Source organism: Marmota marmota, unplaced genomic scaffold, assembly GCF_001458135.2.
Source record: "Marmota marmota marmota unplaced genomic scaffold, marMar, whole genome shotgun sequence".
NCBI lineage: Eukaryota > Metazoa > Chordata > Mammalia > Rodentia > Sciuridae > Marmota > Marmota marmota.
In genome coordinates, this window is record NW_025999960.1 from 15,984,450 (window position 1) to 16,007,179 (window position 22,730).

The 22,730-nt window shown below is 37.8% G+C and overlaps 1 protein-coding gene across 7 annotated transcripts in view; it reads right to left on the minus strand.

Moving 5' to 3' along the window:
* The window catches only part of Cers5 (ceramide synthase 5), a 33,744-nt gene that overhangs the window by 10,817 nt on the left and 197 nt on the right, over positions 1–22,730 (minus strand). For 2 of the 7 annotated variants that reach the window (XM_015493342.2, XM_015493344.2), the window contains exons 1-4: positions 22,592–22,724; positions 3,034–3,139; positions 2,071–2,201; positions 1,199–1,256 (exon numbers count right to left, since the gene is read on the minus strand). In XM_015493342.2, coding sequence (XP_015348828.1) covers positions 1,199–1,256; positions 2,071–2,201; positions 3,034–3,139; positions 22,592–22,611 — 315 coding nt within the window. In that variant the 5' untranslated portion in view covers positions 22,612–22,724. Of the gene's footprint in view, positions 1–1,198; positions 1,257–2,066; positions 2,202–3,033; positions 3,140–15,240; positions 15,282–22,423; positions 22,531–22,591; positions 22,728–22,730 lie in introns of those variants that run through there. The other 5 variants (XM_015493341.2, XM_015493343.2, XM_048802706.1 and 2 more) reach the window with 5 other exon arrangements.

Sequence of the window (22,730 nt, forward strand, 5' to 3'; positions counted from 1 at the left end):
GGTGTGGTGTGCATGCCTATAATCCCAGTGGCTTAGTAGGCTGAGGAAGGAAGATCACAAGTTCAAGACCATCCTCAGCAACTTAGTGAGGTCCTAAGCAACATAACAAGATCCCTTCTCAAAAAAAGAGTCGGGGGGAGCATGGAGGGGCTAGGAATGTGGCTCAGTAGTTAAGCACACCTGGGTTCAATCCCTGTGGTTAACCCCCCCCAAAAAAAAATGATTCACAAGTTCAAAGTTGACCTCAGAAACTTAGCAAGACCCTGTCTCAACAAAATTTTTTAAAGGGATGAGGATATATTCATTGTAAAGCACTTCTGGGTTCAGGATGGGGTTAGGAAACACTGTTTCAAATTTAGATGAAGAGTCTGTGCTCCTCTCACAGATACAATGGTATTAATGATGTATTAATGGTATAATGATTAATGGTATTAATGATGTTTCTAGTTCTTGAGCTGAGAATGGGTTCACAAGTATAGTCTGTTTTGTTTTAAAACATATGTATTTTGGGCTGGGGCTGTAGCTCAGTGGCAGAGCACTTGCCTAGCATGTGTGAGACACTGGGTTTAATCCTTAGCATCACATAAAAATATACAAATAGAATAAAGGCATTCTATCCATCTATAACTATCAAAAAAATTTTTTTTAAACTTGTATGTATTTCAATTTTTTTTTTTTTTTGGTATTGGGGATTGAACTCAGGGACACTCAACCACTGAGTCACATCTCTAGGCCTATTTTGTATTTTATTTAGAGACAGGGTCTCACAGAGTTGCTTAGTACCTTGCAATTGCTGAGGCTGGCTTTGAGCTCACAATCCTCCTGCCTCAGCCTCCCAAGCTGCTGGGATTACTGGCGTGCGCCACCACACCCGGCTTCTCATCAGCTTTAAAGAGTTATTTATTGCCCTCCTTGGAAGAAGAGGATTTTTGTCAGCAGCCTTGTGAATCATTAAATATTATTCTTATTTAATTATTTAATTATTACTATTATTATTAGCATTATTCTGGGGAGAAATATAAATCAGGTTAGGGAAAAGAAACCCCAGGCAGAAGACAATTTATTAGCATATAAACTGGGGCTTTGGGCATCACGGAGAAAAACTAAAGGAAAAATAAAGATCTAAAGATATTTAGTTTTTATCTCTAGAGATCTAAGCATGATTAGAACCCAAAGACCAGAGAAAGTTCAGACTCACCGACCAGAGAAATCTAATTCCATAGCAGAATACACACAAATAAAAAGTGAATCTCCACCTGGGTGGGCAAAGAGTAGAGGTTAGACAAATGTCCACTCAAAACAAAGTCTTTGAGGCTACGGAAATCAAAATAACGTATCTGGGGATAAGACAATTACTGGTAAGAAATAGGATATGTTCCCAAAATAGGAACATGTACTTTTTACCTAGAAAGCCAAAGAGAGTCATCTTCTAGTCTTTTGTTTAAAATAGATTTTTCGGGGCTGGGGTTGTGGCTCAGCAGTAGAGCACTTGCCTAGCACGTGCAAGGCCTTGGGTTCAATCCTCAGCACCACATATAAATAAATAAAACAAAAGTATTATAAAAAATAGATTTTTCACGACTGTAATCAACTTTTCTTTCTTATCTTTTTCCTTCGTAATAGTGCCTGCTTTTTTTCATTGCATGTCAGGGGCTAATACACTGTTTTCTTTAGAGAATAATTCGTAAAACACTAGTAAACTGAAGTATAGTATTTTGCAGAAAAGGAATACTTCTCATGAAAATGTCAATCTAGAGCAAACTTTGGTACCATTTCTATCAAGGTATACAGGGGTGTGCATATACCTACCTACATAAGTGCACTTATAGGAATTAACTCCCACTCTATTTGGAAAAGGGGAACAAAAAAGAATCACACCTAACTTAATGACAAAAAGTCCAAGAAACTAGGGTGACCAGTTTTCCAATTCTCTTCTTTCCTATTTATAATAATAGGTTAGCCTTCCACATCCATCAACTGTTCTGATAATATAATTTTCCAAAAACGAAAACCTCAGTCATTTGTATCCCCACCCTCCTCCTCATTCCCTACCTCCCTCTGCATACCTACATGCTTTCACAGAATTTAGTGAGCGTTGGGGGTTTGTCCTGATTCCTCCGATGGCGAAACCAGCGTTGGATTTTTCGGACATCACAGTCCAGTTGCTTTGACAGGCCCTCCAGCCTTTTCTCATCAGGATACTGTAGATGTATTATCAGAATCAGAATACTCCTTTCTCCTCAAACCCCTCATTAAATCCCTTTGACTAGCTGAGTGGCACAGGGATGATAACCACAGTGGCTCAAGTGATGGTTGTCTTTCTAGGTTTCACCCCAAAATAATATTTAGTAAAACATTCTATCTTACACATCAAGGACCTTTACTGCTCACCCATACATGTCCTTGTTTTGTCTTCTAATTCAGGCTGAGTAAAAGAGGGCATTAAAAACCCAAACTAAAAAGTTGATTTAGAACTATTCCTTGCTGGAGCAAGGAAAAAAAAAAATACAAATGGTGTATCTGTGCTGGGGCTGTAGTTCAGTGGTAAAACACTTGCCTCACAGGTGTGAGGCACTGGGTTCAATCCTCAGCACCACATAAAATTTTAAGAGACTGTGTGTTCATCTATAACTACAAAAAAAAAAAAAAAAAAGGTGTATCTAGGGTAAGAGGGGTGGAGGTGACTGCTAGGCCTAAAATGCAAAGATGTGTAACCTGACTTTTTAAGGACCGTGACTGAAAGGTATTTACCCAAAGGACTGAAAGTTCTCCTTATAGGCATATAAACTATCCAAAAGTGAAAAATCATCCCATCCTATTCTTATCCCCTCTTACATGTTTTCTTTTTGTTTTTTTTTAGTTATAGATGGACACAATACCTTTATTTTATTTATTTATGTGGTGCTGAGGATTAAACCCAGGGCCTCACACATGCTAGGCAAGAGCTCTACCACTGAGCCACAACCCCAGCTCTCTTCCGTGTTTTCTAGATCAACGCTTCATGTGAATTTTCCTGTTTTTTGGCTCACTCACCTTGGTAATAGATATGAACACTTTTTCAAGGATGGCATTGGGTTGAGCCAGATGAGGATCACTGTCCTCGATGCCAACATGGAGTGCACAGGGTTTGGCAATAAACCTGTAATGGAAAAAAATCCAAAGACCGATTTTAAATATGGTTTGCTAAGCATGAAGGGAAAATGCTGATTAGTAGATAAGTGGGAGGAAAAAGGGGAAACACATAAGGCTGGGAGCCAGAATATTTTTATTTAGTCCTAGATTCTGCCATTGACTCACATGAAAAGAGACCTATTTAAGAAATGCTGGAACATAGAGCTCTCTTTTTCATTTTTTCTCTGGCTTCTCTTATCACATCTCAAGCTTTAGAGTCAGACATATCTGGGCCAAATCACTACCACTTATTGCATATATAAATGTGGGAAAGTTATTTAATCTCTGCAAGCCTCAATTTTTTTCCCTATAGTATCAACATCCTTGCTACTCGATACATGGTCCACAGATCAACAACCATTATCGGCATTTTCCTGGAAGCTTTTTAAAAATGCATACTGCTATCCCAGACTTGGCATTTTAACAAGACTCCCAAAAGATTCATATGCCTGTTAAAATGTGAGAAGCACTGGTCTATTTCACAAGAATCTTAAAAGTATTCAATGAGATAATGTATATGAGCAACCTGGCCCAAGGGAAGTGCTTAATAAATTGTAATTTTCCTTAGATCAAGTAGTGCTGGGGTGAAGCTCAGTGGTTAAGCTTGTGCTTCATACATTGAGGCCTAACATGGGCTGGTGGAAGTTTTCTTGGTGTTGTTTTATTGTTGCTGTTATCATTTTATTTTTTGGTGCTGGGGACTGAATCCAGAGTCTCACATATACTAAGTATGTTATGCCCCAGCAAAGATCCTAGTTCTGTTGGAAAAATGAAGTGAGACCGAGTTGTTCCTAAATATAGATATCCTGGGTCTTGATCATCTTCCAGCCTAATCAAAAGATTACAGAAATACTTATAATGTTCAGGAGTCTGAAAAAAGAAATCAGGAAGCTAAGAAGGGTGAGAAAAAAATTACCCCTTAATATTTGATTCTAGTCCCAGATCTACCACTAATCAGTCATATAAATGGGGTTATGCCATTTAATCTATGATCTAAACCAGGTGCTGTAATCCCAACTACTTGGGAGGCTGTAGATAGGTCAAAAGTTCTAAGTCATCCTGGGTAACTTAGCAGGACCCCGTTTCTCAAAATTTTACAAAAAGGCTGGGGATGCACCTCAGAAATAGAAAGCCCCTGGGTTCAATCCCCAGTAACATAAAACTCAAAACAAAACAAAATACTTCTTGGGTCTGTTTCATCATCAGAAAGAAGGGTTAACAGATGATTTCTAAGATTTTTTTCTCTGCATCTAAGATTCTATGATGTTATCACTTGGTTACAATTAATTTCTAAATTTGAGATCTTTGAAAATTGAGGAACTATTTCTTGGTTCTTCAGGAAAGGTGTATAAACTCTCAGAAAAGTTCTATTTAAAAAAGAGGGAGAGAGAGAAAGAAAAGAAAAGCTCTATATAGTCACTTTGAGTATATATCAAAACCAGTTTTACATGGAGACTATAAAAGCAGAGATACTGATAACCCCAATTGAATAAATGAGTAAATGTGGATGCTATAGATAAAACAAAAGTTTTAGCCCTCTTAGCATTTTAGGGAATTCCATGATGAAAATATGACTGGGAGGGCTGGGATTGTGGCTCAGTGGTAAAGCACTTGCCTAATATATGTGAGGCACTGGGTTAGATTCTCAGCATCACATATAAATAAATGAATAAAATAAAGGTCCATTAACATCCAAAAAGAAATTTAAAAAGAAATATGACTGGGGTGTCCTTGACCTATTTTATTTTTTCAACTGCATTTGAAACCAGAATTTATTATCTTAAAGGGAGGGATTGAGGATAAGGAACTTTATTATCTGCCTTTTATCACCAAAGTTTCTAAGCCTTAGGGAAACATTTATTTAGAGTACAAAATTAGTCACATCTGTAACCAATTCTCTTTTTCACAGGTGGCAAAAAAATTTCAGAGGCCAAAGCTCGTAGTCCCTTATTTTATATTTGCTGATGTATACTATTTTGTGCACCAGTTATATTTTTTAATCCCCCACTTATGTTTAAACTCCTTGTACATGGCTGGGAATGTGGCTCAAGCGGTAGCGCATTCACCTGGCATGCGTGCAGCCCGGGTTCGATCCTCAGCACCACAAACAAAGATGTTGTGTCTGCCGAAAACTAAAAAATAAATATTAAAAAATTCTCTCTCTCTAAAAAAAAAAAGCAAAACTCCTTGTACAAACAGAGAATAGACTGCTTCTGTATTACCAAGGTTCTGTGCTCAGCAGTTGCTCAGTAACTATGAAGTGACAGGTCTAGAGAAACCCATCCATTCTTAATCAACTAGAGCTCAATTTGGATCCAGAATTAACCAGGATTCAGAAGAATAACTAAGGCAGTCTTTTTGTTGTTGTTGAGTTGGTTGATATATTAGAGATAAAAAGAACTGTATCATCTGTCTCTTCTCATTGACAAAACTGTAGGAAGATCCAAACACAGAAAACAGCCTTTCCAATTCCTTATCCCCAACCCAGGCCTCTTCCTCAATCCAGAGGCAATCAGGTGATTGAAGTTTAGGACCTAGAGTTAGACAAATATAACAGCTGAAAGATCTTGTGAAAAATTATTCCTATGCAATGAGGATAACATCTCAACAGTGTTATTTATTTTTGTAGCACCCGCAATGGAACCTTGGGACATACTACCACTGAGCTACGTCCCCAGCCCTTTTATTTTTTATTTTTTGAGATAGGGCCTTGCTGGTTACCCAGATTGGGTAACTTGAATTTGTGATCCTCCTACTTCAACCTTCCAAGTAATTGGGTTTACAGGCATGCACCATTGCACCATGCCCTCACAGCTTCATTAAAAAAATGAAATGACAATAATGCATGTCTAGTCCAGTACGTAGATTCTTAGCTACCTATTCCTGAGGTTGTACCTCTGGGGTACATGCCTAGCATGCTCAAGGACTTGGGTTCAATCCTCAGTACCGAGGGGAAAAAGTAACTTTTACTATTATTTTCAGTGAAAATGGATCTCAGTCTGGGTACTCACTGATACTTTCAGCAGAAGGTGACAAGAAACCGTCTTAGATATAATAGGTACAGGTGTGTGTCCTCCTTACATGAATGAAGCCTCAATTTTTTTTTAATCATTATTTCTATCTGGACCTTGGAGTAAACTTTAATGTTCTAGAGTTGTGTCATTAGCTCACATCCTGCCCTCATTAGTTCACAGAGTTCAGTGAAAAATATAAAGCTGCTGGCATATGGTTTCAGCTGAATAGACCCTTAAAACATTTATTTGACAAATACTTAGAGCACCTACTTTGTGCCACACATGAAGTTTTATGATCTTTTCAAAAGGCACATGACTAGAAAACAATTTTTTAAATTTCTGATTAAAAAATGCATAGATTTAGTTACTCATTTAATGAATTACCTTAATGAAGAAAGTAAAATTTGAAATCACTTCTTCCTTCTCTTTTTCCCTGAAATCAGAACTTCTACAAAAAAGTCATTCTATATCATATAAAAGGCTGGCATTTGGGGGCGCTGGGGTTGTGGCTCGGTGGTAGAGCACTTGCCTAGCACATGTGAGGCACTGGGTTTGATCTTCAGCACCAAACAAATAAATTAATTAAAAAAAAAAGGCTGGCATTTGGTATAACCTATAAATAGGTATCTAGGCTACTTCTGGAATTTCACCTAATGCCAAATTCCTGACAAAGAGACTGGCATTAATTGTTCTTACTAAACCAGCATTTCTCAAAGTATGATCTGAAGATCCCTGAGGGATCTTGACCTTTACTGCAAGGTCAAAACTATTAAAACTATTTTCATAATAATTCTAAAATTTTATTTTTTTCTTACTCTCAAATGAGTGCTGTGGAATTTCCCATAGATTACATGACATCTCTTAACAGACTGAATGCAAAAGCTGACATGAGACTATAGCTGCTAGATATTAAAAATTTACAAAAATGTAAAATAATGTTACTCTTATTATTTTGGAAAAGCTAGTCTTTCATAAAATGTTATATTACCATGTAATTAGTTCATTATTATGTTTAAGTGAAATAAATATATATTAAATTTTTCAATTTTAATTTATAAAGCATTATACAATTAGATATTATCCACATAAACAAAAACTCTAATTTTTTAAGGTTGTAAGATCATAGTTTAAAAACTATACGCCACATCTGCCATGCGTGAGGCACTCGGTTTGTTCCCTGGCACCATGTACAAAATAAACAAATAAAATAAAGGTATTGTATCCATCATAACTAAAACAAATATTAAAAAAAAGAAAACTATACACCAGATGAAATTTGAGAAATCCAAAATATCTTGTGATTTTTTTTTTTTTTTTTTGTCTTCTTCAAGTCAATCTACTGCCCAAGTTTTAAAATAATTTGTCAAGAGAAATCTTCCCTTTGCTGGTAGGTATGAGTAAGTAGGCATTTAGTGGCCTCTGAAACTTATTGCTTTCCACATGCTATTTCAGAACATGAGTTTAATGGTTCAACATGAAGGTAATATACTTGTCCTGCTTTGTAGAGATTGTTTCATTCTAATGTTTCCCTGCTCCCTTAATACAGGGCAGTAGCTGACCTACTGGGTTAGTTAAAACGAAATTAGTTAAAACGAAATCACCTAATGCTTTTTTTTTCCCATATCAAATACAAGAGCGATTTTATCAATTCTACCCTTGTTTTTGGTACCAGAGACTGAATCCTGGGGTGCTAACTACTGAGCTATATCCCCAGCCCCCCCCACCCTGTTTTGAGAGAGAGAGAGAGAGAGAGAGAGAGAGAGAGAGAGAATTTCAATATTTATTTATTTTTTTAGTTTTCGGTGGACACAACATCTTTCTTTGTATGTGGTGCTGAGGCTAGAACCCGGGGCTGCACCCATGCCAGGCGAGAGCGCTACCGCTTGAGCCACATCCCCAGCCCTCCCCAGCCCTTTTTATTTTTATTTTTGAGACAGCATTCCTCTAAATTGCTTAGGGCCTCCCTAAATTCCTGCGCTGGCTTTGAATTTGCAATCCTCCTGCCTCAGCCTGCTGGGATTATAGACGTGCACCATTATATCTAGCTATCAATTCTATATTTGTGACTTGTTGTGAAATCACCGATGGACGTGAATTATATACAAATTTGAAAGTTCAGATCAACCAAGAGCTGTGCTGCATTTCTATAATCCCAGTAATTTAGGAGTCCGATGCAGGAGGATTGCAGGTTTGAGGCCGGTCTCAGCAACTTAGTGAGGTCCAAAGCAATTTAGTAAGATCCTGTTTCAAAATAAACAAATAAACAAGGCTAAGGGTGTAGCTCAATGGTGAAGTACCTGAATTCAATCCCTTATACAAAAATTTTTCAAATTTCTTAATTGGTATATCATCAAATTTCTTAATTAGTGTATCATGACAAATAACACCAATGGATTATATTTATGCTGAAATATTGATCTTGGCTCTCAGCGGGGTGCATGGGGCCTGGGGTAGCTTGGGAAACTAAATTAACTATACTGCCTCAACAAAGGAGACTAAGACAAAACATTTGGGAGTAATAGATAAGTTCTCTGTATGCTGAACCTGAAGTATCTATGGGAGATTGAAGTGGAACTAAGAGGCAAATAAATTTGAAAAACATTGGTGTGTGTATATTCACATATATGTATATCTATTCATACATACATATACATATATGTACATATATGTGTATATACTCACACCAATGTTCTCCCTCGCCCCGCTCCATGAAAATATATATCATACATATATATTTTCATGGAGCAGGGAGAGGGAGAATATATTTAAATAGAAATGAATGAGGATATAGTGGTAGTTACATTTGTGAGTGTGGATATGATTGCAAAAAAAGAAATATAAACTTAAGAACTGAGGTGATAACCCTGGTAAACACCAGTATAAAAAGTGAGTTTGGGCTGGGGTTGTAGCTCAGTGGTTGAGCACTTGCCTCGCATGTGTGAGGGGCTGGGTTTGATCCTCAGCACCACATTAAAAAAAAACACTCTCTCTCTCTCTCTCTAAAAAAAAAAAAAAAAAGATCTTTTTTAAAAAAGTGAATTTAGGGTACAACCAAAGAAATGAAAAATTGTGCTCTATATGTGTACTATGAACTGAAATGCATTCTGCTGTCATGTATAACAAATTAGAATAAATAAATAAATAAATTTTTTTAAAAAGTGAATTTAGGGAAGAGAAGGCCAGAGGTTGAAGTTGTATCAAAAAGGGCAGAGATCATTTAAGGCAAAGATTTCAGTATCCAGTAGATTTGGTAATTTGGAGATACGTAGAAAAAGCCAAAATTTGGGATAAGAAGGGAAGAGACTGCCTTCAACTTCCTGCAACAGAACCACTAGATCTAAAGCTAATCACATCAAAAATGAAATCTCTCTGGGCCTTGAAGCTATTCTCTCCCACCTACCCCCTTTTTTTTGGTGGTGCTGGGGGTTGAACCCAGGACCTTGTGCATGTGAGGCAAGCACTTTACTAACTGATCTATATCACCAGCCCTCTTCCATCCCATTTAAAAAAAAAACAAAAAAAACATATATATATATATATATATATATATATATATATATATATATAGTTGTAGATGGNAAAAAAAACATATATATATATATATATATATATATATATATATATATATAGTTGTAGATGGACAGCATGCCTTTTAGTTTTTTTATGTGGTGCTAAGGATTGAATCCAGTGCCTCACACATGCTAGGCAAGAGCTCTGCCACTGATCTACAGTCCCAGCCTCGCCCCATATTTTTTAATTGATGCTTTATAATTGTATTCAACAGTGAGATTCATTGTTATATATTAGTACATACACACGGTATAACAATATAGTTTGGCCAATATAATTTTCCCTTTCGTTTCCTTCCTCCATCCCTCTCTACTCTATTGATCTATTTATAATTTTCATGAGATTCCCCACCATACTTTTCATTTTTCCTCTTCAGCTTTCACAGGAGAGAAATACTGTATTCTTCTTCTTTTTTGCACTGAGGATTGAACTAACCACGGAGTTACATCCCCAGCCCTTTTTGAGACAAGGTCTCACTAAGTTGCTGAAGCTGTCCTTGAACTTGAGTTCCTCCTTCCTCAGCCTTCTAAGTAGCTAGGATTATATTAATGCACCACTGCACCCAGCTCCTCCTCTTCTTGATCAGAAATTTCATTTTCTTTCTTTCTTTTTTTTCTATTATCTTCTCATCAGATTTTAAACACATTCAAGTTTTTCCCAGAGCCTAGCACCCTCTGGCTTTCTCACTGCATAACTAAAGTTCCTGAAAAAGTTGTTCTTTCCTCATGATTTCTCTTCCAACTCCCACTCATTCCTCAACTCTCTGACCTCCCTACTTATGTCCCTACACTTAACTGAAGCGGCTCTTGCCAAATTCATCAATGATCTACTTACTGTGAAACCAAATGAATGTCTTATATCTTGACTTCTTAGCAACATTTTACATTACTGACCATGCCCTCCCTCTTGAAAGGCTTTTTTCTTTTGGTTTCCTTACTGCTGTTCTTTCCCTAGTTTTCTCTACCTCTTAGGCAGAACTACACTGTCTGGTACATATACACTGTTAATTAAATCACCTAAGACATGTTACTTTCTCTGAACTTCACTTTTCTGTAAAATGAGAATAACGATAGTAAAAACCTACCTCATTTAATTATTATAATTCAACGTTTAGAACTTAAAGAACAGTACAGTACCTAGGACAAAGCAAACACTTATTAAATGCTAAGTACTAGTATTATCAAATACTATATGGTTGTCTTACTTCTATCTACATTTGGGTTTATTTTTCCTCTGCCTTTTCCTAAAGTATGATGATTCCTTAGCATTCTTTTCAGGTACTCTACACACTCACCCTTGGCAATCTCATTCAATTAAATCAGAGGGCCTCAAAGCATAGTTTGCAGATCTCAGAGGTTCCCTGAACATACAAAACTTTATAATAATATGAAGACATTATTTGTCTTTTTAACTGTGATGACATTTGCAATGATGATGCAAAGTAAGGATAGATAAAACTTACAGCACCTTAGCTCACATCAAGGCAGTGGCACCAAACTGCACTAGTAGTTACTGTACTGCTATGTCCTTTCAATTTAAAAAATGCCTGGGGCTGGATGTGTAACTCAGTGGTAAAGCATACGCTTAGCATGCATGAGGCTCTGGGTTTAGTACCTACACACACACACACAACACACACACAAAGCCTTTTTGCATAAAATGTCCTTGATGAAGCAATACAAAATTTTAACTATATGATATCTTGACCCTTGAGTATATTTTTAAAAAATATTCTGTGATAAAATGGAATGATACTCAAAGTACTTCTGTATACCAAAATTTGTGGTTGTCTCAAGGAAATGTATTTGTTCCCAGCAGCTCAGGAGGCTGAGGCAAGACAGCAAGTTTAAGGCCACCCTCAGGAGCTTAGCAAGGCTCTAAACAATTTAGCAAGACCCTGTCTCAGAATAAAATATTAAAAGGGCTAGGGATGTATTTCAGTGGTAAAGTGCCCCTGGGGGTCAGTTCCCAGAAAATATAAAAAGAAAGGCACTTGTATGACTGATTTGCTGAGTTGTGAGCTATGACTGAGTTGTGAGCTGAACGAAATCCTTTTTATACACCACTATTTTTACCTGAAAAAATGACTGACAGAAAAACTAATGTCATTAGCGTATGTTTTCTGGAAAAGGAATATGAGTCTGTCACTTCAAGAAAAACATTGTTACCAATGATAAAATTCAAGCTCTCAAGTGAAAATTAGAATTTTAGAAAACTTACTATCTGCCTCTGAAGTGACAACTTCCTAAAACTTCAAAACTTTACTGATGAGATTGGTTATAAAATTAATTTGATCTTTCAATATTGTATAATGAAATGTTTTAACATGTAGGAGATTTGTATAGCTCCGTGAATCAGTAATCATTATTTTCTTTCTCTTTTTTGGGTACCGGAGATTGAACTTGGGGGTACTCAACCACTGAACCACATTCCCAGCCCTATTTTGAATTTTATTTACAGACAGGGTCTCACTGAGTTGCTTAGCACCTCACTTTTGCTGGGCTGGCTTTGAACAAGATCTTGATCCTCCTGCCTCAGCTCCAGAGCTGCTGGGATTACAGGCATGTGCCACTGCACCCAACTGAACCAGTATTTTCAAAATGACCCATCATGTCCGTTCAAACATAATATAGGATCCCATGTGCAGGAACCAAATAGGATCTAGGATGCAAGAACCTAGTGACTTACTGGGCTCCCCACTTCCCCTTGCCCCACATTTCCCCCTTCCTGTGTCCCCCAGGGGCCTCAGGCTCATCAGTGCCCCATAGCCTCCAAGTGCATCCAGTTCTTCCAGACCTCCCAGTGCTTACACTGTCCCTAGTACTCCCAGGTCCTCCAAGGCAGAAGCAAGATGCCTATATAAGGAATAGTGATGCCAACTGCAAAAAGTTCCAAAGGACCAAGTATTTGACCTACTAGGATGGGATGGCCCTATCTGAAAGGCTCAAATGGAAGAAGTGCCAAGTTCAGGTCTGGTTCAAGAACCTCTAGGCCAAATCATCTTGACAGCAACTTCAGCAAAGGGGCCGGAGCAGCTACCACAGAACCCCTGGCCAGATTCTTGCCTCTGCTATCCCTGACCTGATGTTCCTGGTGGCCCCATGTTTCTGCAGCCTCCCTATACCCAAGCCCTTGGGTATCTTCTCAGCAGCAAACCCCACCTTCTCCAGCCATGTCAGACATTGGTGGGCCCTGAATGCAGCATCCAGGAGGACCCCCCAGCAACCACAGCAGCAGACTGGTCTCAGGGCCCTTACATTTTGGACCTTTTGCCCAACACTGCATTATTCCCATACTTCAGAAGCTCCTCTCATCCTCAGAGTCCTTAGAGGAGCCCTTGGTCTCTGCCATGACATATACAAACCCAGAGGGTGGTGGCACTGAAGACAAGGACAAATGAGGTTCAGGACATTAATGAATATGCATGGGTTCTATGGCTGCCGGTCCTGCAGATCCTGTGGAGCCTTTGAGGAGGCCAGCGGGTCCTTGTGTTCGCTACCTTTGACCTGCTGAACACATGGTCTCCCCAGCCTGCAGAACAGAGGTGGGCACTTGCTGTTCTCACTGAGCAGAACCTGCGACAAATGTCCCCACCTTGACATTTGGGTTACATGGGAGCATGTCTGTGGGTTTCCAGTCTAGGAATGGAACTGCAGTTCCCAGGTTCTGCCCATGAGCTCTGTAGGGCCTGTGTGCTGCACCCTTGCTAATCTGTGTCTTTGCTATAATCAGTATCATGGGGTTTATGTAACATTTGCTCCTTTGTAGGCTTTGCCCTAGATTGGGTTCTAATATTAATTTTTCTAATGTTTTACAGGTTAAACATTCTCACACAGACATTTGGAATTCTTGTTTAGTCTTTAAAAAATAAATTTTGAACAGACTTTATTTAATATAACATTCTTTTGGCAATTAATATAACTATATCCTATTTTGTGCCTTGCCCTTTTACTGAATAAATTTTTGGAGGATTGAAAAAAAAACAAAAAACCACTGGGCTGAGATTGTGGCTCAGTGGTAGAACACTTGTCTAGCATGTGTGAGGCACTGGGTTTGATCTCAGCACCGTGTATTAATAAATAAAATAAAGGTCCACTGACAACTAAATATTAAAAAAAGAAAAACACTCATAATATAGACCAAAAGATTTTAACATAAGAGCACAAATAGCTCATTGGTATGATTTCAGATCCCACACTGCAACCAACCTTTAAGAAAAACTACTGCCAAGCTTCTTATCACTCATTTGTAATTCCCACTACTTGGAAGCTGAGGCAGGAAGATTGCATTTGGGGTCCAACTTGGGCAACTTAGAATTCCTGTCTCAAAATAAAAGGACTGGGGATGTAGCTCAGCGGTAAAGCAACATGCCTAGCACACATGAAGTTCTGGGTTTAATCCTCTGTACCACAAAAAAACAAATATTCCCAGAACAACAACAACAACAACAAAACCCTACTATTTAAGCTTTGGTGTAGTATCAAAGTAAAACATCAAATTATCTGAAATGGCAATTAAAATTCTTTTCCCCTTTCAACAATATATCTGGGTAAACTCAGCTTTTATTCATCTACTTCAATAAAAAAAAAAACATTCTAAAAAGGATAGAATACAGAAGCCAGTGAAGAGAATCCACTGTCTTCTATTAAATCAGACATTAAAAAGATTTACAGTGTTGTTCTCAGTAAATATTTTTCCTTTTGAAAACTATCTTCCTGGAGCTGGGGTTGTGGCTCAGCAGTAGCATGCTCACCTAGCATGTGTGGGGCCCTGGGTTCAATTCTCAGCACCACATAAAAATAAATAAACAAAATAAAGGTGTTGTGTCTAACTACAACTTAAAAAAAAAAAAACAAAAAACAAAAAAACCAAAAAAAAAAACTATCTTTCTTTCTATCTTTTTATGGTACTAGGAATTGAGCCCAGGTGTGTACTCTACCACTAAGCCACATTCCCATCTCTAGCCCTTTTAATTTTTTATTTTGAGGCTGGCCTCAAACTTGTGATCCTGCCTTGGTCTCCCCAGTAGCTGGGATTATATGCATGTGCCACTATATCCAGCTTAAGGGAATCTTAATAAATTACAAAAATTAACAGGGACTGGGAGTGTAGCTCAGTGGTATAGCACTTGCCTCACATGTGCATGAGGCCCTGTGTTTAATCCCTAACACTGTAAAAAAATTAAAAAATAAAAAAAAAAATCTGGGCTGGGGGTGTAGCTCAGTGGTAGAGTACTTGTCTAGCATGTATGAGGCCCTGGGTTCAATCCCCAGCACCACATAAAACTAAATAAACAAAATAAAGTTATTAAAAAAATAATAAAAAATCAAACCTGAAACAATTGAGATTATCTAGATAGAAGCAAAAGGATCTATAGTAATAGATGTGTTTTTCTCAAGGAATGTTTATATATTAAATCCAATCATTCTAATATACAAGAAGACTTCTATTGAAAAGAACATTAGTCTGGTGCAGTGGCACACACCTGTAATCCCAGCTACTCCGGAGGCTGAGGCAGAAGGATATCAAGTTTGAGGCCAGCCCGGGCAACTTTTATGAGACCCTGTCTCAAAATAAAAGAAAAAAATGGGTTGTGGATGTAGCTCAGCAGTACAGTGCTCACTTAGCACACACAAAACCCTAGATTCAATCCCCAGTACCATACACACACAAAGATAAGTGCCAAAATAATAGGAAAAATACATTCTTTCCTTTCATTAAACATATTTACCATTTCTTAAGTAGCTGATTATACAACTTAATGCATTTACTTAAAATTGAAACTACATTCACACACACACTTGCACATACACGAGCCAAATAAATAGATTAAACAGGTAACAAAAGCTATTTCTTGAAGACATTTTATTATCCTTTATAGTCCAAGAAATAACTGTTTTTCAGTGAGACACTAAACCTATACTTAACAACCGTTTAAAAGAATTGAATCCACTTTCTCCAAACTCCCATATCATCTTGTACCTAACTTATTACACAATATTTTAACCATGGATTTTCTGGCTCTCTTCTAGAGGGTATAAACCATGACTATTCACCTTTTTATACTGAAGCCACAGTTTGAAGGAGAAGGTCACTGATTTTGGAGAATCAGTAGAAATTCAAGTTAACTAATTTCAGTCTATGATCAGAGATTTCCCTAAAAAGAATTAAACATAACTGCAACAATCTGACATTGTTTGAGACCCCCCCCTGGGCCTATGATTGACACTTCTAATACAGACACTATCCAAAAGTTAAAGTCTACAAGGAATATCTTCTTTAAGAAATCCTGGGCTGGGGATGTGGCTCAAGTGGTAGTGCGCTCGCCTGGCATGCGTGTGGCCCAGGTTTGACCCTCAGCACCACATACAAAGATGTTGTGTCCGCCGAAAACTAAAAAATAAATATTAAAAAACTTAAAAAAAAAAAAAAAAAGAAATCCTGTATTTGGGGCTGGGATTGTGGCTCAGCAGTAGAGCGCTCGCCTAGCATGGGCGGGACCCGGGTTTAATCCTCAGCACCACATAAAAAAATAAAGGCATTGTGTTGTGTCCCTCTACACCTAAAAAAATAAATATTAAAAAAAAAAAAAGAAATCCTGTATTTTATTTATAAAAGATACAATAGTGATTATTCTCATTGACTTCTCAGGGCTATGCAGTTTCCTATGTATATTTAAGTACTTGAAAAACTTGTATGTTTATAGAGCATTAATTACTGAGAAGAGAGCTGGGGATGTGGCTCAATTATACAGCACTTGCCTAGTATGTGCAAGGTCCCTAGTTCAATCCCCAGCACTGCCAATAAATAAATAGATAGATAGATAAATAAATAAATCCATTAAATACTGAGAAGATATACAGGGAAAAGCAAAATACACAGCAAAGGTTGGTTAGAAGTCACTGTCAAGGGCTGGGGATATAGCTCAGCTGGTAGAGTGTTTGCCTCGAATGTACAAGGCCCTGGGTTCAATGCCCCCCCACCCCAGTCAATCAAATATTATTCAAAACAGAATAGCTGGTTATTTACAAGAATCAATAAATAATTTACATTTTAAAATCTCATTTTTACTACAATCTCAGAAGTCATATTGTTTAAAGCAATATCCAACACCTTTTGGTCCTAAAAACTGAATCAAATATGTATTTTCATTGAAAGTTTCTTCTCATCAAATTTTTGTGGAATCATTATAATCCGTACTGTCCAACAGAAATATGTGAAGCACCTAAATAATTTTTTTAAAAATTTGCAGTACTAGGGATTGAACCTAGGACCTCTCACACACTAGGCATGCACTCTACTACTGAGCTACCCCCAGCTCTTTAGGTAGGATTATAGGCATATGCCACCATGCCCAGCAATGGAAAATTTTCTAGTAGTCACATTTTATAAAAGTAAAAAAGAAACAAGTAAAATTAATTTTGATTATATTTCATTTAACCTGATATATCCAAAATATCATGTCAATATGTAAACACTGTAAAAATTTTAAAAATATATAAAAATTAAAAATTTCAATTCTGACTTGTCACATTTGGATTCTCCAGGAGCCACACATAGCTAGTGGTTACTGTGCTAGACAGTATAATTCAAGGTACTTCAGAGAGAATTATTCTTTCTATCTAGGAAAATCTGCTTCAGTTTTTTTTGTTGTTTTATTTTTAAAGTTAGAAATGGTTAGCGTTAAATCCTTTTACAGTAATAATTATATTTCCTAAAAATAAAATAGAAACAGATTACAGTACAAAGAGGTTACAACCTGGTAGATTCTTTAGAAGTTGGCTTTGAAAATATGTCTGGAGAGGAAGTCAAAATAGTATATCTCCCCCTTTTTACTCTTTAAGGAAAGTATAAATTTCACTACTGTCTTTCCTTTATTAATCTTTACTTATCTAGAAGACCCCAATTTTCTGAATCAGGAAGTGGCTACGGCAAAAATATCTGACATATTTCTTTTCAGTAACAAATATATTGTCTCTAGGGATAACTCAGGAACCTGATCTCAGGCTTGATAGTACTGAGTTGTCTACAGAGCATCAACACCCACTGTGCAGAAAAGGCTGGGGAAAATTTTTTTCCCAGACAGGAGAGACACAGAAGGCCTCTGACCTTCTGGAACTTATTAAGAGGTGCGCTCTTAGATAAAGGCAGGCCATGTGGCCATCTTTTCCAATTTTGCTCTGCTGGATTTGCAAATCTCATTTAATTCTGTGATTTACAATTCATTAAAGCCCAACAGAATACCTTTAGGAATGCAGTGGAATGGGCTGTGTCTGTGCCACTTACAATCTAGTCAGCAGCTATGACCATTCTTCCTAAATCCTTTTTTCTGTCTGAAGGACCTACTAATACTGGGTCACAATGTTTGGCAAGATACAAATCTGGGAGGAAGGCAGCAGTCCTATCAGGAAGAGGAAATAAGTTCTTCCTTCACTTAGCAGAAATGGGGAGAAAAGCGAGAGGTGGAGAGGCAGTATGCAGCAGAGGAAGCAAGGCTTAAGAGGAAGATGAAATGAGCGGTTAAGAAACATGCATAAGGGTTGGGATTGTGGCTTAGTGATAGAGCACCGCCTAGCATGTGTGAGGCAAGGGGTTCGATCCTCAATACCATATATAAATAAATAAAATGAAGTCCATTGACAACTAAAAAAAATATTAAAAAGAAAGAAAGATGCATAAGCTGGGTGATGTGGCATAAACCTACAATCCTTGAAACTCAAGAGGCTCAGGCAGGAGGATTTCAAGTTCGATACGAAATTCTGCAACGTAGTGAGGTCCTAAACAACTTAGGGAGACCCTGTCTCAAAATAAAAAATAAAAAGGGCTGGGGATGTGGCTCAGGAGTTGAGCACCCCTGGGCTACATCGCTAGTACATGCTCCCCCTCACACACAAAAAAAACATGCATAAGAAAATGAGTCACTACTCTTGTTGTCAGTTATATGACAGCCAAAAAGTAAGCCTGTACAGTCCCCTAGTGACAGAAAATGGTATTGAGAAGATTATTTAGACACCTCAGTGAGATGCCTTGAAGTGAGGAAAGAAGAGAGAATTGGAATAAGCAGCAGTGTCCCAGGTGTAGTGGGCATGCCTGTAATTCCCGCAGCTTGGGAGGCTGAGGCAGGAGGATCACAAATTCAAAGCCAAATGAACAAACAAAAATAAGCAGCAGTAAGATTATATATCTACTAAATAATTTACAAAATAACTTTCTTCCAGCAACATAAAGTTCCTATTTCAATAATGTATTCAAAAATACATGAGCCTATATAGATCTGATGGTATCAATATTATTAATCTCCTACTTGATCCCAAGGACCAAGTGCTCAAGTAAGTGGATATTAAGTTTCAAACAGTTTATGATTTAGTTTAAGGCAGGCATGGTGATGAAGACCTGTAATCCCAGATACTCAGGAGGCTGAGGCAGAAGGATCTCAGATTCAGGGTCAGCCTAGTCAATTTAGGGAGATCCTCTTTTGAAATAAAGTAAAAAGGGATGAAGATGTAGCTCAGTGATACAATGCATGTCTAGTATGAACAAGACCCTAAGAGTTTGATCCCCAGTACTTAAAAAAAAAAAAAAAATTAAGTCAAACTCGACAGATCTACCTTGGATCACTCCTTCTCTAAGATTTCAATTAGCAACATAATATTAAAGGAAGCAAAAAGTGGAAGAGTTTGTTTCTTTTGTGGTAGGAAACAAGGGTAACATAAGTATGTGTATGAGGAGGAAAAGGAAAGATAAGAGATGTAGAAAAGTGCACAATATGCAAATACATACGGTGAAATTTAACAACAGAGACAAATTCTAATCTCACCTCTCTCAATGAAACCAACCATCTAAATTATAGATTACTTCTCTGATGAGCGGAACCTTTCAATAATTTAGTAAGTACATACATCTGAGACATTGTGTATGATACAGACTACCAAAGTACAACCAGTCAACAGAGGTCCACAAAAGAAAATCTTTTTTGGTAAGTAATAATTGCTGCTATACTTCTTTATTTTTGTTTTGGTTCCAGTGCTGAGGATGGGACATACGGCCTCACATAAGTTAGACAAGCACTCTATCACTGAGCTATACCCTAGTCCCACCAAGACAAATAGCTAGACAGAGTTTGTTTGTGGTCAGAAGGCTGCAGTTCTCTAGGAAATATGGAAACAAAAAATAAATGCTCAGTGTGGTTTATGAGATGAGAAAGTAAAACTAATCATAAATTCTATATTCTTTGAGAAAGTCCTAAAACGATACAAATTTCAAGGAGAATAGTTTAAGACTCAATAGGAACAGTAGGTTAAATCTTAGCACCTGCAAGAGGGCTAAAGGAATCAGAAAAGATAGCAAATTATAAAGTGTAAAGAACACTGACCTGGGGAAAATGACCTGAATCCTGGTTCTAGCTCCTCCTCCAGGTGAGTTTGCAATCTCTGAAAACTTGAATGCTATCTTTCCTTCACTTTATTTTTGCAACATTGGGGATTGAACCTAGGGCCTCACACATGCTAGGCAAATGCTCTACCACTGAGCTAATACCTCAGCCCTTTTAAAGTTTTGAGACAGATGTCCCTAAATAAATTGCCAGTTTGGCCTTAAATTTACAATCACTCTGCATAGGCCTTGCAATTATTTGTGATTATAGGCATGTGTCACCTGATAGCTGTAAGATATTTCTAAGATTTAGTTTACAGTCTGTACACTGTAACAGTTTACAACTATTATATGAAATTATTTACTTCTAGAAACTAGGTAGGGATTTGAGAAATAAGAAAATGTAGAAAAAATCTGATTTTTCTAATATTTTGGGTAAGTTTTTAAAATTACATTCAAAAGAGTGGTTTCTATTACCTATATAGAACACCAGTACAAAAAAGAGGAATTAGTAACTCATCAGTCAATTATAATTATTAACTAAGGTAGCGGATTTTAAAAGGTACTAAAATAGCTAGACTGTTTCTAGGGTTAAATCTTCCTAAGCACAAAGATGAAACAAACAAAGTGTCTGTCCTTATTAGCCAAGAAATATACTAGAATGCTTTTAGCTCTGTATTCCTATCTACCATTACTCCCTTGACACTGGAGCACCATAGAAACATTCAGATAGAATTTCCACAGAAAAAAGATCCTTTCCAGCAGCTCTGTCAGGGGATATATGTCCTTAGCCATCTGCGGGAACCCTTTGGAATCTGAAGAGATACACAAATTTATATAAAATGAGGTGTTTATAAGCAACAAACTATATTACTAATAACAAAGGGGAATTACCACATTTATGTGAAAAGCAAATAATCTTTTCTGATGACAATGAACTTTACTTTCCTGTCTTGAATTCTTTATTTTCCTTTATAGTCACTGCATTTCCTTTCTAGTTTTTTTGTTTGTTTGCTTGTTTGTTTTTTTAGCACCTCTATACAGATATTGAGGAAAAGAATACCTGGATCTAGTTTACTCCTAACAGAGACAAATGTGCCTCCACGCCATGAATACTAATACAATGTCTATATTCTTAAAAAACTGCAACATAAGTTTCTGAGGGACCTACAAAAAGCACTTAGATCTTTGGGTTTCATTTGCTTCAGCTAAAAAGCATCTATATTTTGCAATTGAACGTCTGGTAGAGCATTTTGATAATAAAAGATAAACAATATGAATAAATAGATGAATGACTAGCTTCATATAAGTAAATTTTCAAAAAAGATTTTTTGTGTCAGAAATAGGCAAATTAAGGGCTGGGGCTCAGTGGTAGAACGCTCGCCTTGCAAGTGTGAGGCACTGAGTTTGAGCCTCAGCACCACATAAAAAGTAATAAAATAAAGCTATTATGTTCATCTGCAACTAAAAAAAAAATCTTTAAAAAAAGAAAGAGGCAAATTAAAGTACTAATAAAAAGCAGATATTAATCTTTCAAAGAATAACAGATTGTTGGGTCTGAAACATATTCCCATTCTAGAAAGGGCACTCCTGCATTACAGTCATTTCTGCTGTGGATAAAGGTAAAACGGACAGAAGACGTCAAAGTGTCACTTTCATTACTTGATACCTATGTAGAAAGTCGTCTCCTTTCCTGGAGTCTGAACAGGTTTGATCAAAATTACACACAGCTATAAATCCACATTATAAAATCACCACATCAAATCCTCAGTGAATATCTTCATTTTACCCAACAGATACAATCTACCACTCAAAGAAAGGTGAAATCACTTTTACCAAGAGCACATGATTGGACGAACTATGTTGTGATTTTTCTAACCTCACTTAGAAGTTGGCTCAACACAGAAGTCTTCTAATAAACCCTATGGCTCCCATCCCTTCAAGACGACTGACCACTCCTCCTTCCATCTGAGGCCTCCAAGGCCCGTACTGCAGCTCGCTTGACACCTTCCCGTACTTCGGAAGCCTCGGGCTTCACCACACCCTATCCCAACTAGATTTCTTCTATCATACCAACGAACAAAACGTCCATGAGCTGACAAATCAGGGGCCTAACTAATCTCGTTTTCCTCAACTCAGAAGCTAAAGTGTCCTCACAAATTTTGAGTCTCATGAACCCACTCCTTTTACTTGGAACGTCTGGTGCTTGCGGTGACCCTCGGCTTCCACTTCCCCAACTAGCTCGGGCTCTCCTAGCCATTTCCAGTTATCCGTGTCAGGGTCTCTGCCGGACTCACACTCAACCTGTTTCCTGTAGGAGCGGTGGAGGTCAGCAGAAGGCCCACAAGATCTCCCAAGAAAACACTGGGACCTAAACTTGCAGGGGCCCAGCGTTTCCCTCGCCCCTCACTCTTTCACTTGCCCACGCCTCAAATTCCCGGTCTCAACTCAGGCTCCAGGACCACCTCAGCCAAGCTCCGAGCATCTCCGTCGCGGCCCCGGCTCCTCCAGCTTCCGGGCTTTCTCTTCAGTTCTGCTTCCGGCCCTTGGTCTTTGGCCCCGCGGCTTCCCGGGCCTGCGCGCCCCCGGACCACCCTCGGGCCG